The 16,607-nt window shown below is 43.3% G+C and overlaps 1 protein-coding gene across 3 annotated transcripts in view; it reads right to left on the bottom strand.

Annotated features, from left to right (window-relative positions):
• Positions 1 to 9,508: 9,508 nt before the first annotated feature.
• The window catches only part of large1 (LARGE xylosyl- and glucuronyltransferase 1), a 140,490-nt gene continuing 133,391 nt past the window's right edge, over positions 9,509 to 16,607 (bottom strand). For all 3 annotated transcript variants that reach the window (XM_030440154.1, XM_030440152.1, XM_030440153.1), the window contains exons 14-15: positions 14,630 to 14,825; positions 9,509 to 11,819 (exon numbers count right to left, since the gene is read on the bottom strand). In XM_030440154.1, the coding sequence (XP_030296014.1) occupies positions 11,622 to 11,819; positions 14,630 to 14,825 (394 nt within the window). In that variant the 3' untranslated portion in view covers positions 9,509 to 11,621. The remainder of the gene's footprint in view (positions 11,820 to 14,629; positions 14,826 to 16,607) is intronic.

Genomic DNA, 16,607 nt, shown 5'->3' with positions numbered 1-16,607 from the left:
CCCAGGGGATGTGATGTAGGAGGAATAGTTTAGCTTTGGTAATAAACTGTGTGCATGTTGCTGTTAGCTGTGCTGTCCACGAGGGAAGACCTGCAGACGGTGATTGATTGCCTCAATCGATCCGCTCCAGACAATCTCCATTATGGTTCTACGTGAGGAGACTGCACTCGGCCCTCTGGCAGACAGCACCCAGAGTCGCACCGCCATCGCCCTACCTACCTCTGTCATGGCCATCTGTAAACATTTGTCAAGTGAGAGGTGTGGAGGACGGTGGTGAGGCCCGCTGGTGCTGAACCCTCAGCTGCAGAGCTGTGTGCTGTCTGCTGTTCATCCTCCAGTTCTCTGCTCTACTTCAGTGGCTCTTCCTCGCTCTGGAGGAAACTTCCACCTCTTGAAACAGACATTAAATTCCATTTAACTTAAAATGGCCCATTCCCCAAACTGATTTTATCGCCATAGTCTGAATATAAAGTGATAGTCTGTCATAATCAAGAATATATGACAGTATACTGCATCACTAAAGGAAAATAAATGCACGTTTTCTCATAATTTATGCCTCTGCATCTTGCTATAATAAACTGGAGCCTGCTGTATATGGGATCTGTAACTTGTAACTATGACAACAAGATACGCCTGCAGGCTTCAAGGACAATTCTGGTTAATCCCAATTTCTATCTTCGACAAAATAATCTCAGAAGCTCAACTCAACAGAGAAAAGCAGATCAGATGGGTATACTGCATTCTCTGTGGGGACCTTGAGACCATGTTGAACAACACATCTTCATACCTCAACAACTGAAGAGGTCAGTGGCCTGTGACTCCTAAAACCACGTATACCACCACCCTCAAAACAGCATGATCGTTGCAGCGTATCAGCAACAGGTGTGCTGGTACTTTATGTACGGTTGGCTTAAAATAAAATAGCTATTTAATGAACCTAACTTCAGTTGTTGTGGAGGTGGATCAGATGTGATCACATAATCAAAGTATGGAATATTCATTAAGTGATGACAGGTGGCTGTGCCTTGAAGGCTGCTGGTTTGATGCCCCTGGTATGCATGTCAAAGTGTCCTTGGGCATGATACTGAACCTCAAACTGCTCCTGGTTGGCACCTTGCATGGCAGCCACCACCATCAGTGTGTGAATTACTGTAAGTCTCTTTGGACAAACGTGTCGGCTAAATCTAACAATCTGCCTGCTGGGAGTTTTCTACCCATTGTGTACAATGTATCTAGTTATTGTATCTGTGCTATGTTGACCCCACAGAGTACATTTTAACTGCTCTTTTTAGTGTGTACAGAGGACTAAAAATGACCAAGAGGTGTCAGTATGGAACCATGAATCACTACAGGACGTGTGTGCATAAAAACACTGACTGACAGGGGGCCCAAAAATTCAGTAAAAAAATAAAAAAAACTATATTAAAATATTAACTCATCACAATTGATTGTAAAATTTGATTCAAAATGTAGTAATCAAAGGTCTCTTTGTCTTTATTTGTTTTTGGCAAAAAGTAAACTCCCCCTGTATCTGCATGAAATGGTACGGTCCTGCCAGTGCTTGCTTGCAGACAGGAGTTGGGCAGTGAGCCCCAGGAGGAGCACAGGGTCCTGCTCCTCCTGCTCCTCATACTCCTCCTGCTCCTCCTGCTCCTCCTGTTCCTCATGCTCCTCCTGTTCCTCCTGCTCCTCCTGTTCCTCCTGCTCCTCCTGCTCCTCCTGCTCCTCCTGCTCCTCATGCTCCTCATGCTCCTCCTGTTCCTCCTGTTCCTCATGCTCCTCATGCTCCTCCTGCTCCTCCTGTTCCTCCTGTTCCTCATGCTCCTCCTGCTCCCCCTGCTCCTCATGCTCCTCCTGTTCCTCCTGTTCCTCCTGCTCCTCCTGTTCCTCCTGCTCCTTATGCTCCTCCTGCTCCTCCTACTCCTTATGCTCCTCCTGTTCCTCCTACTCCTTATGCTCCTCCTGTTCCTCCTGTTCCTCCTGCTCCTTATGCTCCTCCTGCTCCTCCTACTCCTTATGCTCCTCCTGCTCCTCCTACTCCTTATGCTCCTCCTGTTCCTCCTGTTCCTCCTGCTCCTCCTGTTCCTCCTGCTCCTTATGCTCCTCCTGCTCCTCCTACTCCTTATGCTCCTCCTGCTCCTCCTACTCCTTATGCTCCTCCTGTTCCTCCTGCTCCTCCTGCTCCTCCTGTTCCTCCTGTTCCTCCTGCTCCTCCTGTTCCTCCTGCTCCTCATGCTCCTCCTGCTCCTCCTGTTCCTCATGCTCCTCCTGTTCCTCAACCCGATGAACATTTCAAGGGGTGAGCAACACTGTGTTGAATGACAGCTAGCATCATTGCAGAGGTCTGTGGGAATGCATCTCTCTCTCTCTTTTGTTTTACTACTATGAATAAAGCAAAATCTTTTTCAATCAAACACTTTAATTAGTAGTTCCACATATTGATAATTATATGAAACAAAATCAGCCTATGGTCTGTATTGGATGCTGGACTGTGTGACTCAGTCTATAGTCTACAGACTTTATTAATCCCATGAGGGATGATTTGTTTGAGTAGCTTGCTGAACACAATACACAACTTAAACAAAGTGATTTGCAAACAAATCCACCAGGGAGGTATATAAAAAAAATAATTATCTTATAAAAAAAACTTGATAGTGGTAGTGATACAGAACTGCAGGTAGTTTGGCAGCAAACAAACTGTTAGTCCTGGACTACAAGAGACAAGACAGTTGCAAAGGTAGAGTTATGTAGCTTTGAATGGGTTGACTGAGACCTGGAGATGTGCTTACAGCAGTTGCACAGGGTTCTCATTGCCTGTGGTGATGGGGCCCAATGAGATATTTTTTCATGGAGCCAAAGATCTGTGGTGGCGCCTCTGCACACGACCGCTGAATGGCCCAGGAAACAGGCACAATACCTGTTTTAAACTCCTTTACTTTGATCAGTCCACTGATGCCGACCAGTGAGAGGAGTGTCTGTCACTTGTGATCTTGTGATGCATCAAGTTGAAGAGCATCACACAAATTTTTTAAAAAGGAGATAGATATCAATAAAGCAGAGAACTTAAAACATTGAGCAGAAATCTGTAGTCTCTTCACTTCTGGTAGGAACTGCTGCTCTGCTAATGCAGCTGCTAGCAATGAAGTGTGGTGAGTGCAGACGTGAAGGGAGTTGGCGATGCATTGCCTGCTGTGACAGCGATCAGTCTTGACAACGAGAAATCCCCAGCCTGTAGCAGCTACAGCCCCGCTGCGAGTCGACCGTCAGCAGTGGGTTGCCTGTTGAGAAGGCAACAGGCCTGGAGATCCTGCACTGTGGGGACCATAACAGAGCAGCTCCAGGAAGAGGCTGATAGAGGAGGACATGCTCTTTTACCAACAACTTACTTTACTCCCATATCTCCAGAACAACTAGTCTGTCCCGAGGGAATGGTGTCTTTACTCATCGTCGACTGGCTCGGTTTACTGCTGTGTCTGCAAGCACCTGTCATAACTCAGGTATGCATTTATCAGTGGATTCTGTGACTGGAAACATCCAGAGAGGATCTGTGATCATTCAAAGAGTGCAGCACATAGACAAAACATGCTTTTCTATAATGCACAGGTCTAAACATGTTGGCAGAGAGGACACTACTCGCCTGACAGTGTGAGGCAGAACACCTGGATGTATTCATCAGATGTGTTGTTGCTGTCATTACATTTTCTGGAGCAAGAGGACTGCCATACCAGGACAACCAATTGCTGGGTTTGGCATATTGCAGGATAGCAAAGGAGGCAGAATGAACTCAAATGCAGGAACATATCAGCTATCGTCTAATGATGATTCAGATTTAAATTAGCTCTTTTTTAAATGTATGTACAAGGGACAAGATAATGTTTTCGTCATTATACAACACAAGGTTGTATAACAAATTTAGGTTTGTAAACTTCTCCATGCTACAAATAACTGAACATATACACAATTATTATTTACAAACAGAATGAGCAGCAGCAGCAACACGATGGTGATGACAATGTGGTCGGCGTCTTCATATCAAAAGTTCTGACATCTGGGAAACACTGTCCATCAACTGTGACTGTGTTTGAGCATCGAGCATCGATGTTATGAACACAGTCCACCTCTCCTCGTCCAGCTGTAGTCCTGCACTCTGTCGGCTCAGAACACAGTCCATCCGTCAAGTGCAAGCGGCGACAGGTCTCTGCGAACACAACAGTCTGATTTCATGTTGTTTGTCCAACTGTGATGGTCCCAGAGTCTGCTGCTCTTAATCCAAAACACCTGCTTTCTTTACCGATGATGATAACAGTATTCCTGCCATGGGCAGTAGGTGTTTCAGCAATAAAGCAGAGAGAAAAAAAAAGTTACGTAAAGGAGCTTCCAGCTGCTGCATGTTCATGTGGAGTCGTTGCAAAGTGTGTTATGTTGCCTCCGCAAATGTATAAATGTGGTGTAGGCCACCTGCATAGTTTCAAGGCGTAGGTTGTAGAACCTACATTCAACTTCAAATGAGCCTTTAGTATTCACACAGTGTTTACTGATATTGACATCAGCCTACCATCATCTTAACTGTGGGAGGTTAACGATTACAATTAGCCACATGAGCAAAATGTCCAAGTTCAAAAGACCCACAAAGAAACAAACACAGAAAAAGGAAATGAAAGGAAAAAGACAGTAAAGCTACATAATGTTACTGGCCCTGGGTAAGAGGACAGTCCTGTCATTTCCATCATAAAAGTTAAAACAATGGGTGTTAAAGCGAGACTCTCGCCAAAAAGCAACCAAGGCTTTATTTGGGATTGAATATGAGTCAAACCTTCGTGTGAAAGCATAATTACGACAAAAGAGGCACTTTTAAGATTTACCGTAGTTTCGGTTTTGGGCACGTTAATTTTGAACGGGAGTGCATGGGGCATGACATGCTAGCATCAAAATCGCTATTTTTAGAACACACAACATGAAACTTTGCTCGTAGCATCACTAGGGTCTCTACACATGAACAAGAGCATTGAGAACATTGTTTGTGTACACAGAGTTTATGAAAAAGAAGGTTTTTGAACTACTCATGTTAGCTGCTGCATCTCCTGCGCGTCGCCGTCATGGCAGACAAAAAGTGTTGATCCCCAAGTGCGACCTGTCAGAGAACTTGGGGAAACTCTGTGTACACAAACAATGTTCTCAATGCTCTTGTTCATGAGTAGAGACCCTAGTGATGCTACGAGCAAAGTTTCATGTTGTGTCGAGCCTTTTTAGTGTTCTAAAAATAGCAATTTTGATGCTAGCATGTCTTGCCCCAAAACCGAAACTACGGTAAATCTTAAAAGTGCCTCTTTCGTCGTAATTATGCTTTCACACGAAGGCTTGACTCATATTCAATCCCAAATAAAGCCTTGGTTGCTTTTTGGCAAGAGTTTCGCTTTAACATCCTCAGATGGTTGGAGTAGACGAAGACTTTTGTCTTGATTCTTGCTAGACTTGAAAACACTGTCTTGAAAAGAGAATTAAACCATCTGTGCAGACATTTCTCTTGTTTTCCTCCATATGCCACAAGCACCTTAGTTAATTTTGCCAAAGAGCAAAGACAGGTTGTCAATGCTTTGGTCATCTCGCATTGATTACATTTAGACATTTACCTTTTCAAGTAAAATATCTCTGTAGGATCTTGACAGAATGACATCTCAGTGTGTCAGTTTTCTTTTAAAGCCTCGGTGGACATGTCACTCTACAGTATTCTACTCAACAAACAGCAGTACATGCAGTCTTCTCGAAGGCCACAGTACATCACTGCAAGGCTAACCAATCCTCTGAATTTCATCAGAAAGTCAGCTGAAAATCATGCATTAAATTTTAAATTGAATTAATGAGCGGCTCCACTAAAACTTTTAATAGCCTATCCGATAAGAGAAATGGTGTTGTGGGACCTTCATTAAAGGGAGGTTAAGGGATGGCTCTACTGGGGACAGTCAGACTCCAGGGAGCTGATAAACTGGGTGCTCTGCTCTCTCTGCCCTCATTCCATTAAGAGTCAGGTCTCTTCAGCTTTAAATATCCCAACAGCAGGGCATGAGGCTGGAGAATACACTATAGACTTGGCATCAGGGAAAATAAAATGGTAAATAAAAACAAATCAATACAAAGTTTCCTGTATAGTGTACACCATTACAATAAGCAGTTTAAAAGGAAGTTTATTTCAAAGTCCCTTTCATCATACCTGGCATCACTTGGATAATATAATTCCATCTATTCGTCTGGCGGATGCTTTTGTCCAGACTGATGTACAAACGCATCATGGAGCTGAAAAAAAACGATCACAGCATTTGCTAAATTGATCAGTGAATAAGCCTTACCCCTGAGTTTCATTTCCATATAAACTGCCAGAGGACATCATTTAAATAAACTGCAATATCAGAGAACTCAACTACTGCCTGATATGATAAATAGTTTGGTAATATTGTACACTGATGAGCCCCAACATTAAAATGACAAACAGGTGAGCTGAATAACTTCGATAATCTCAGAACAGTCAAACAGGAAACTTTTGGTCCTGGTGCTTGTGTGGATGCCACTTGACAAGCAGTCTGCAGTATGGCAGAAGCACTCCCTGATGGCAGCAGCTCCCTCAGCAGGACAACGCTCCCCACCACACCACCACACCACCATACCACCACACCACCAACACTGCTCAGGTGTGTCCTGGACAACATGACAGAGACCTACACTTTGGAAGACGGCCTCCACATTACTTGGTCTGTAACAATGTTTGGGAGGGTGATACATGTCGAGTGGCATCTAAATGAATGCCAGGATCCAAGGTTTCCCTGCAGAACATTTGATTGTAACAAGTTGATCAATGTTTTTCACTTCACCTGTCAGTCCTTGGATGTTGGGCACAGACAGGCCACAGAGAGAGAACCCACGAGGTTTGCTGTAAAACTCCACTCCCCAGGGTTCCTGTGAGAAACGTCTTGTCCCAGAGCCAAAGATAAGTAACTATTATACCACTATGGCATCATCAGGGTTAATCTCAAACTTGACAAAGGTTCTCCAGAGATGGGCACATTAGACAGCAGCTCTAAACTTGTGTTAAACTCAAGGGAATTCCTACAAGTAGAAACGCACTGAAGTACTAGACTACTGTGTGTGTGTGTGTGTGTGTGTGTGTGTGTGTGAGGTGTAACAGTGAGTGCTCAGTGGGCTAAATTCATATTCATGCAGAGAGAAATGATGAAACAGAGTAACAGATGTGTTTGACTCTTTGCTTTTATTCAGGTAGCAGCATCAGTCAGAACTGTCCTACTTCCACCCTGCAGCTCCTCCCAGCCAAACACACACACACACAAAAACACACACACACTCACACCCCCATACTAATCACACATGTGAGATCAGACATACAGCCTATTCTCTCACACACATACCTGCACGACTGCACTGAGCCCCGTAGGATTGAGAGACTGCCGTCATGACAGAGAGACACAGAGACAGACACAGAGACAGAGACAGAGACAGACACAGAGACAGACACAGAGACAGAGACAGACACAGAGACAGACACAGAGACAGAGACAGAGACAGACACAGAGACAGACACAGACACAGAGACAGACACAGAGACAGAGACAGACACAGAGACAGAGACAGAGACAGAGACAGACACAGAGACAGAGACAGACACAGAGACAGAGACAGAGACAGACACAGAGACAGAGACAGAGACAGACACAGAGACAGAGACAGAGACAGAGACAGACACAGAGACAGAGACAGACACAGAGACAGACACAGACACAGAGACAGAGACAGAGACAGACACAGAGACAGAGACAGAGACAGACACAGAGACAGAGACAGACACAGAGACAGACACAGAGACAGAGACAGACACAGAGACAGAGACAGAGACAGACACAGAGACAGAGACAGACACAGAGACAGAGACAGACACAGAGACAGAGGAAGAGTAGCTTCTAGTTTCACAACAGCATGTACTGGTTGAACAACCACACTGAAATCTCAGCCACTGGTAAAATGAACTTCATCACAGTTTAACCAAACTTTACTAAGATGTTCTTCCTCCACACAAACGGTCTCTACTGTGTCTCAGGTCCCAGACAGAAATCTGAGGAGAAACTAAAAAACAAGGTACTGCCTCCAACATTGTTCAAATAAAAGATTGAAGACTTTTTATGCAGAGTAAAGAATTTTGGAGCAGATTTTGAACAAAAAAGTCTTACTTCACTTAAGTCCGTGTTAGTGAGCACCTTTTCTTGGCCAAGATAATCCATCCACCTGAAAGGTGCCACATATCAAGTTGCTGATAAAACAGCATGGACAGTGAGCTGGACTGGTCACATGCATGATTGCCTGAGAGCAGCCACCCAAACAGCTGATGCAACAGTTGGTTTTCACAACCAAAGCTTTCTGCACAAACACTCAGAAGAGTGTGAGGGAGCTCCTCTGTGTGTTTGTCAGTGTTTGCCTCACCAGGGTCTTCACCTGACTACAGTTTGTCGCTGTAAATGACTTTAGAGGGCAAATTCTCACCATGGACTTGAACAATGTTGTGCTCAAATGTGAGATGAATAATTCTTCCTGCTTATCAAAGTCTTAAATCTGGCACTTTATACGTGAGCAATGGGAGCACAAACACAAGTGTGAATGTGTGTAAATGTGTGTGTTTAACTTATTCATAAAAATAAAATGTCCAGTTATTTGGCTGTGGCTCAGGTGTAGAGCCGGCATCTTGTTATTGAAAGGTTGCTGGTTCAGTTCCCCTGGTCTGCAGGTCAGTGTGTCCTTGGGCAAGATACTGAACTCCAAACTGCTTCTGATGTGCCAGTCGGCACCTTGCATGGCCGCCACCACCATCACTGTGTGAATGTATGTATTATTATTGTAAGTCGCGTTGGACATAAGAGTCTGATAAATGCTCTAAAATGTAAATGTGAATGTAAATGTGGTCTTTCTGGAGTTTACAACTGTATTACAGAATTATATATTTATTGATTATATTTCTTGGTCATGAAGATGGCAGATGTGTGATTCAACTTTGTTGAAATCTAAATTGTTCAAAGCACTTCTGGGAGAGGTTCTTCAGATGCATTCTAATCAGGTTAAGATGTTAATGCATTTATCTGTCTCCTCTTTCCACTTCTCCTCAGCGTAACTACATCAGTGAGGAATCTGTGGAAGCTGGCCCTCCAGGGTCCGTCACCTGGAGTAACAGCAGCTGGTGCTACACTTAAATGAACCATCCTTCCTCCAGTCACATTAAAGTGATAGGAGGAAAGTAGCTGCTGCCATTTCACCAACAAATGATCATATAAATGGTGGAGTGGGCTGTTGCAGTGGTTTTCTGATCCCTGATCAATTTAGCTACTACATGATCTATGTAGGTGAAGCGAGATGAATGAGAGAGTCATAAAGATGATGAAACATTTGTCTTGCTAATAGTCAGTAAATTAAATTAATTGTACTTGAGTGCATTAGTTCTGCTTCCTCCTCTGTTCTGTTTTTTTTTTCAGTTGCCAAACAGCATCAGCACCACCATGTGGACGGGAGCAGAGACGACCCTGACATGTAGCAGGTTAAACCAGGACTGGTTGTCATTTCAAGCCCTGTATAATATTGTTCTGATACCACCATTCACCATCCACCACCAGTTAGATTACCTATGCATTTTTTTTAAAAGTGTAGTTTATAAGACAATGCCTAAATTTGGAGGGAGCTCCAAAACTACAGCGGGGCAGCATTAACCATGTACTGCTGCTCAATATTCTTTTTGCTGTAGCAATCTTTGGCAGTAGTAAGTAGCTGCTGTTAGTAAATAGCTCGGAGCTATATGGCCCAATACACTAACGGGAGTCAGTCAACCTCAGATCATAAGAAGCCACCACATGTTGTTCATCAGGGGGTGAAAACAACACTTCAAAGAAGAATATTTTCACATCTTACTTTTAGAATTGAGGATTTATTTCAACCAAACCAGAGGTGATTGTGGGAAAACAAAGCAAGAGGGTTTTGGTGACTTTTGTTGAGTTCATGTGTAGTTTGAAGGAAGTGTGTTTTATGATGAGCTAATGAGCCCATTTAGCTTGTCTTCATTTGGTAAAAGAGAGGAACTTGAATTCAGATGGTATACAGTTGTTTTTTCTGTTTAGGAAGCAAAATAAGTGAAAAAAGATGGAATGTATTATCTGTTACAATGTTTAATATCATAGTGACAGTCAGTGTTTTTGTCCCGTCTCCGCTGATAACTGGGATGGATTTGTCTGTCACAGGTGCTACAGCAGTAATAACAGCTGGACAGAGGAGGCAGAACACACCCACATCAGGATCACCACACCCAGCCTGACTGTGTGTAGCAACACAAACAGGAGATCACACACAGCTGCAGCTTTAATGGATGCTACCATGATGTTGTCAAACTAATGGCCATAGTGAGAAAGACAGAGAGAAAGAAAGAGTGACTGCTAGTGGTCGATTTTCACAGAGTTGTTACTCTCCTTCCTGTCCACTTCAGACCCTCCAGATGATGTGTGGAGACGTCACCACCCCTCTCCGCTCCACCCATTAGGACTGTAAACACACTGACAAATAATATGGATTGTTGTAAGGAAAGGTGAGTGATTGGTGCTTTGCTCAGTGTGGTGGGATGACGGGACCTCAGCAAACCAAACACGGAAAAAGGAAACCGCACCAGCTGCTGTCAGATCCTGTAGTCGTAACAAAACACTGGAAACATTCTCTAGTAGCACGCTCAGGCTGATGTGGAGATGCCCTGAATATCAACCGCATGGACGACCTCCAGCCATCCTTGCACTTTACATCCCTTGTCATATGAGGAGAAAGATTTATTCTGATTTGTATCAGCTATCAAACAAATTAAGCTGCAGCAGATGGTCGGCTGGCTGGCTGCTCGCCTCAGTATCTGAGTGTGTGTCACTCGTCACAATGAGATTTTCAAAATCTGTGTGGACATGTTTACTGCTTTGTCTTATCTCGCCGCCTGGTGACGATTTGCATTTGAGTCGGGGTGTGCTGTCAGTTAGACTGCCGCTGCTCTTTGTTGGCACTTGGGAGGCGTGCAAACAGAATGTAAGCCCACTATGTTTCACATCTTTAGCTCTGCTTTAGCTTTCTGCTAAGTGCTGTCCTGGAGGCACGCACACACGCGCACACACACACACACACACACACACACACACACACACACAATGTTACACACAGCCCACAATTCACTGGTCTCACAAACATGGCAAGGCATTGAATGTCTGCTTTCCTTTGCCTGCTGTCTGTCAGATTTCAGGGCCAGTCTTGCAGCCCACTGAGCCAGGACCCAGGCCTAACAGTCACTCTTGCTGTCTTTCTCTACTTTGACATCCTGGCAGAAGAGATCTTCTCCTGAATGATCTCTTCCATCCACAGCAGAGGACAAAGAATGGACACAGAGACCCTTGTAGTTCCACACTGAGGGTAAAACGTTCTGACAAAGTCTGAGGGACTCAATTCTCAAAGTATCTCCATTGGCCTTATACGGGCTGTCCATTTCCTGTGGCCCCTCCACCCCGACCTGCTGAGTGTCAGTAGTTCAGGGCCGGGGGTGTGAGGGTCTGCAGTGGTGGCTAGCTGTTGTTCTCAGCCGTCATGTACTTTAGGGCAGCGAAACCGTAGCGTCGCGACATGTTCTGCTGGAACTCCTCCTTTAGGGTTTTCAGGCAGACCCGGTACTGCTTGTTGGAGCGGAACTTGGTGATGTCAAAGCTGGGCGCGTGAGGCATGTGGATCATGTAGGCATTGGGCAGAACCACAAACTCGTACTCCTGCAGAGAGAGAGAGAAGGTCAGGAAGAACTTTGAGGACAGCTGATAACTATAACCAGTGTACTGTGTGCTGTGAGCGCAGCGCATCGCTATCAGCACTCATCATATCTAACTACATCTTACTCACATGAAAGAAAACACCTACAACACCAACAAACAACAGACATGGCTATTACTACTACTCAGTGCTGTAAAGCTAGTGTGGAAGTGTCTTGAAATGTTGGCTGCTCTTTCTCCTTCAACTTGTGCAACTAATACTAATACACCCTTGTAGCCTTGTGGAAGAATCCAGTCTTTGGTAATGAGTACGTGGGAAGATATACAGGTAAGCTCTTCAATCATTTGATACAGGTCAAATAAAATAATTGGAAGGGTTTATTATATATTTTTTATTTTATGTGTCAGAGGATTTGATTTATTGATTGCTGTTGTGATGTTAAGAGATTTAACATGTTTAACATTAACATGTTGGAACAGTTTCATTAGTAAACTGGGAGAAAAAGACAGCGTAACTTCCATAAACTGCTTTAACGAAAGAGAGAAAGTAAGGTACTCTATCATGTATGAACTAGATAATGTATGATACAACATATTTGTCCATCCAACATCACCTTATTATTTAATATTACAGCAATACTTAACAACAGCTTCTGTTGTTCAATTTTCTTTTTAACCTTGTAGTTTAGAGAGATGGCTTTCCTGAGTTGTGAGGACTTCTGTCACAGACAGTGTAGACAAACAATCAAACAAACTGCTCTTTTGGCTACATTGTTAGTTAGTCTGCCTTCCATTATGATAACAGTTAATAATGACTGACTCCCACCTTCTCAAGGAAGGGGTTGGATTCAATTTGAGTAATATATTAATTCTGCTTTGTAACTAACTAACTATAGGGACAGCAATGTTAGACAGTCGACTTTGGTCCAGACTGAGGTATGTGACCATCTAAAAGATGCATCATCATGACATTTTGCACAGGGATTTATTGTCCCCAGAGAGTGAAACCTACTTTGGTGTTTCCCTGACTTCCCCTTGAGAGCTACAATTAGGTTGACATTTTTGGTTTACACTGAAATATCTCTCTTTGATGGCCCTTGATGAATTTTGGTCCACATGGTGAAGAGACGATGAACTTCACTAACTTTGGTGACAGATGGGCAGTGCATTTTTACAGAAAGTCATAGTTGCCAGACAATGTATCCCACTGACTTAGATCATCCTGACTCGAGTTTGTATGAGTCACTCACCAAAGAGAGTCGGGTATTCAAATCAGTCACCCAGAGCCCTCCTGCAATAGCACCCATTGTACAAGTGAACCAGATACTTTCAGCTAACTTTCATTTTAGCCCTCCAATAACTAGAATATAATTAAATAATTTAATAGTAAGGTTCTTCTACGCTTTAAAATTTTATTAGACCATAGGATACAATTCTGAGTCATTTCGTGGGGGTTGTGCTGCTCACAAATGTGAAGCCCCTGTTTTAAAGCTGCTCCTTCTTTCATTATTGTGTGCTGGAGTGTGTTGGAAAGTGTTTTTTTAGGCTCCTGTCGCCGGGGAAGTTGTCGTTACAATGTTTTATTACTGTGTCATCTTGGCTTCCAAGTCCGGTGCTTCCTGGAGGCTTCACAGAAGCACTACAACTGTCTCAGAGCTCAACTCGAGTTGACAGCAGAGTATCAGGACATCCAGTAACTTACTCGCAAATGTTGCACTGAATCAACAAATGCCCACTCATTCAGAGGATGAGATCAAGAGACCATGTGTTTCCGCCTCACACTCTTTCTCACACACACAAACACGCATTCCAGTTCTCCTACACTTTTGATCTGATTAAAACATTTCAAAAATAGATTTTCCCAATGTTAATCGATAATGTGATGTTGACAGTGAAAAAAATGCTGAACTCAACTGCATGAGAGCGCAGCACAAGGACAGTACAGAGTGCGTACATGCTCAAGATGTTTGTAGTTTATCTTCAAAAGAAAGCAGCGGTTGCAATCATTTACTGACTAAATAATTACCTTTACGAGGTGAAAATGAAGCATATGAAGAATTCTTTCTATGCTGTCACACAGAGAGCAGAGCAGCAGACTGCGGGTGAGACTGTTCTGGGATTGGGGCCATTAGGACTTGTCACTCTAAAGTCAGTAAAAAGAGTCTTGAGTTTAGAATGATTGACTCCAGACTTGCTCGTCACTAGCTGTTGAGTGCTGGACAGCTAGCGTGGAGTGAGTGTATCAGAGATTCTAACTGAAACAGCTTCCAATGATAGCAAAGTTTGTGGATGGAAAATCAAAAACAATGGGCTGAATGATGTCAAAGACTTTGTAGTGCTGAGGAGAACTGCACATCATTTTCTCTATAAGTATCACTTTACACATCACATATACGAAAGATATCCTTTGTTAATATGATAAAATATGTTTGGGTTCAGCTTCAGTAATAAGATTATCACTCATTTTCCAACTTTATTGCCGAACCAGCAAAAATCAGAAACCAAGACTTTTTGCAATCACACAGTGAGGCTGATAATATTCACACGTTGTTCTTTAGAGGTTGGCATTTCATTGAATAGGTCAGTGCAAAGGCAGATACTGAGTAAACCATCGACATCTGACCAAAGACAGCTTAATAAAGCCTTAATAATAATAACTACAGCACAAAATAACAATGCACAAAACTGATAGCTTAACTTCTAAACACTACAGAAATAACTGCTAAATGGTTATTGCTTTTACAACAATTAATTTGCTTTTTCAAGTTTACATGGTAGGTAGAAAGTAAGAGTGATGTAAACAGAGGAGTTACCTGTGCATCCAGCTCCATGATGTGAGCCACCTTGTTCCAGCCGAAGCCCACAAAGCGGCGGTCGTACTCAGGACTGTCCCTCCTTACCATGACATAGGGCTCAAAGTCAGCTTCCCACTGCACCTTGTAGGGTGTGGTAGCTGTCCGCCATTTGGCAAAGTTAGTCGGTGCATGGCCTTTAGTCCACACATGGTACCTGGCAAGAGAGGTAAGAAAAGGTTTTACCAAACTATTGTTGGAGGGAGTGTGAACTATGCTTCTACAGCCAGTATTTCTGAGAGGAAGTTAGATTTATAGTTTCTAAAACATCAGGCAGCATTTTGATAACAAATCTCTGTCTTGTATCATAGAAGGTCTAAAACTCTAGACTCATTTATAGTCTGTTTGCTTACCTCACATTGTAGACCAAATCATTTTTGATGGAAAAAAAAAACGTATCATCTCTTTTTCTATCCATAATTTTATAACACCTCTCTCTCCTCTAACCACCAAGATTAAGGAGCTATTTACAGACCGCAAATTCTGGCTGTGGAAGCAACATGAGTGTGACTGCAGGAAGCGTGACCGCCTGTTTGCAGCACAGGAGAAAAACCTCACCTAGTCCACAGCGTGTGCTGTAGGAAGGTCTGTCTGCCTCCATTATTAAATATGAGGATGATGGCAATGAAAACCATTGAGCTACTTTTAATTCAAATATGTAGTTATAATGGTTAAATACTCAACCCACTTGGATTGAAGAAAATCATAATTACAGGTAATTTTACCCAAATTACAAAATCAAAATAATTTTTTTTTTTACTTAGCTCCATGTGTAGACTTATTAGAAAAACGTATTAGTTAAAAATTGAGACACCAGTTTAGCTGGACTCCATTAGATTCACGTGTCTAAATGAAATTGTTTTGTATTTCCTTTTTCAGCAGCAGTTTAACTGTTTTACTGATTTACACAACTTCTGCCCATGGGCCGAGAAGACCGGCTTAAGTACCACAGAGCAAACAGAGCTTTGGCTGTAGGATGTAAGGCTGGTGTCAGTGGTGTATGTGTTTACTTCAATGATGTTCGCTGTTGTAGTGGTTTCTAAACATTGTTCATTGCTGGTGAACAGTATGATCATGAAGTGTTAGCCTTTCTGTCTGTTGATGAAGTTTATAGCTATTCTGCTGGTAGCTTTATACATAACTTCCAGCTCCAATAAAAACAACAGAAATGAGGTGCGCAGTGACCTTCAGTATCAGTGAGCAGCAGACAGCTCACCCAGCAGGACTTCTCATTCTTGCTGGGGATCTCAAACATGCTGAACTAAAGTATCAGTATTACCAAATCTACACCAGCATGTTGATTTTCCAACAAGCAGAAAGCAAAAAAAACCCCAAAAAACTGGGCCAGGACTGTGTCGACACAAACGACTGGGCCATGTTCATCAGGTCAAGGTAATGTCATGGTGTTCATGTGATCATTTATATTAAAATTAAAGTTAACTATGTATAGGGTTAGGACTGAACAGACTGTATCTGTTGAGGAAGCTCAGGTCCTTTGGGGTGCAGGGGGCACTCCTGACTTCTTCCTATGACTCTGTGGTGGCATCAGCCATTTTCTATGGAGTAGCATCTCAGCATCTCAGCAGCAGGCAGGAGGAGACTTGATAAACTTATCAAGAAGGCCAGCTCCATCCTGGGACGCTCTCTTGACTCAGTGCAGGTGGTGGGAGACAGCAGGATGATGGACAAGCTGTCATCACTGCTGGTGAAGGAGTCCCACCCCCTGCAGGTCACTCTCACAGCACTGGGCAGCTCCTTCAGCAACAGACTGATACACCTCAAGTGTGTGAAGGAGAGGTATCGCAGGTCCTTCCTACCTGCTGCTAGCAGACTGTACAATCAGCACTGCTCCCAGTAGCCTATTGACCTCACCCTGTACTCTGCAATGTGCAGTATGTCTGCACAAAGGTCACTTCTGTTCTGGTCAATTTCCTTAACA

Source organism: Sparus aurata, chromosome 14 (assembly GCF_900880675.1).
Source record: "Sparus aurata chromosome 14, fSpaAur1.1, whole genome shotgun sequence".
NCBI classification, from domain to species: domain Eukaryota; kingdom Metazoa; phylum Chordata; class Actinopteri; order Spariformes; family Sparidae; genus Sparus; species Sparus aurata.
This window is presented reverse-complemented; position numbering and strand designations above follow the sequence as displayed.